The 1805-nt window shown below is 37.7% G+C and overlaps 1 protein-coding gene across 1 annotated transcript; it reads left to right on the plus strand.

Moving 5' to 3' along the window:
• The first annotated feature begins 6 nt into the window (after positions 1-6).
• On the plus strand, positions 7-1805 carry LOC108624800 (uncharacterized). Its single transcript, XM_018024336.2, has 2 exons — positions 7-774; positions 835-1805. The coding sequence occupies exons 1-2, from the start codon at positions 10-12 to the stop codon at positions 847-849; spliced, it is 780 nt and encodes a 259-aa protein (XP_017879825.1). The 5' UTR covers positions 7-9; the 3' UTR covers positions 850-1805.

Raw genomic sequence — 1805 nt, forward strand, 5'->3', positions numbered from 1 at the left:
GAAGACATAATGAGAGCGGTGACAATAGATACAAAGATCGGAAGAGAAATTCTATTGGCTCAAGGAGGAGAAAACTGGCTTTACGACAAAGTTATGGATAAATATCCCCGATTTACAAAAGGGTGCCCAGTGTATTTCACGGACGGATCAAGAATTGAAATAGAAAATAATTCATTTATAAACGGGTATGCAGTCGTTAAGAAACATTTAGGTCAGAGAGGTAGATCTGAGCATAGGGCAGACAGAGCGGATGGTAGAGCGGCAATAGCATCAGTAGAAGCGGAAGCCATAACTGAGGCAATCAAATGGTCTCGGGAAAGAGAAGAAAATCAATTCATAATCTTCACCGACTCAGAAGCGATCCTAAGAGGAGTAAAGAAGGGATGGTCAGGTGACAATCCCTCCCCAACTAGTAATGCGTGGATATCTTGTATTTTAGAGAATTTGACCGATTTGAAGAACTCAGGGAAGAAAATAGCCTTGATATGGATACCGGCACATAAGGGTATCGCAGGAAACAAAGAAGCAGACAAATTGGCAAAGGAAGCAGCGGGAATCCAGGATACTCTGAATCAAAACCCAAAAAAAATCGCTCCGGAAGACCTGATCAGGACAAGTAGAATCCAGATTTGGAACAATTGGGGCTCACATTTAAGAGAAATAGGAAATCAAAAGGGAAATTATTATTTTGTTAACTTCTGCGATAGGGAAAAAGGCAAAAGAAAAATTAACAAAGTTTGGTTTGAAAGCAAAGGAGTCATGAGTAGAAAGATGGTAGTTTTTTTTCTCTAGAATAAGATCTAATCATAACCATCTGAAGGAGTCTCGTTTCAGGAAGAATTTAGTTGACAGTCCAGAGTGTGATTGTGGATACGGGATAGAAAACATTGACCACGTTTGGGGGGAATGCACTCTTTATAATTTAGAAAGAACTGAGCTATGCAACAAGTTAGGATGGTCTGTGGACGAAATGCCTCCGATCGAAGAACTAATAGTAAATAGTTCAGTAAAGGAATTGAGAATAATATACGTATTTTTTCAAAAGGCAGGCATTAATATTTAGCCGCCAACAATCGAGTAATATGAGGAGACGGTATTACTGGGATATATGTAGAATTACATTTCTGCTCGTCCCTCTTGATAGTAGGGTATTATTAATACCATAGGAATCTAAAGCAGGGTTAGTATTAAGCAATTAACGGTAAGATCGAAGAATTACAATGATTATATTATACTTAACGCAGGAAAGACTGTATATTCAGCTTGAATATACTGCAGTATTGTTTTGCAAAGTGCAAATTAGGGTTAATATTACTACTAACTGATAAGACTGAAGTTCACTGTGATAGTATACTATAGTTGGAAAAGAAGTCATATTAGTGAGACAAATCAGGGTCATATTATATTTTATACTTCGGATTTTGTATGGTACTATATTTTGTATTCCATAGTTTAAAGAATGGATAAAGGTTATGATACTAGAATAAGTATGAGTGACCAGAGAGGAAGGTGTACAATGTAAAGCACAATTTGCGGAAAGAGTGTGAGAAGTAAAAGAGAGAGGGAGAGCGAAAGTGTAGTCTCGTTTATACGAGCCTCTATAGTTTCACCGTAGTGGGGCGCTCGCCCCCCTATCCTTACCATACTGTGATATATACACCAAAGTATATATATTTCTACACAGTATCTATTTAATATGTACAAAATCAGTTTATTAGTGTACAGAGCGTAAATAGGCTATACGGACTTGTTCCAGGAGCCTTCCGATTCTGGGTATTGTCCAGTCGGAAAATCGGTTTAATAAA

The sequence above is a fragment of the Ceratina calcarata genome, unplaced genomic scaffold (genome assembly GCF_001652005.2).
Source record: "Ceratina calcarata isolate Rehan_Ccalc_2016 unplaced genomic scaffold, ASM165200v1 scaffold329.2, whole genome shotgun sequence".
NCBI lineage: Eukaryota > Metazoa > Arthropoda > Insecta > Hymenoptera > Apidae > Ceratina > Ceratina calcarata.

Excerpts from the sequence above, each read along its gene's own strand:
- LOC108624800 (XM_018024336.2), top strand. The coding sequence starts at position 10 with ATGAGAGCGGTGACAATAGATACAAAGATCGGAAGAGAAATTCTATTG.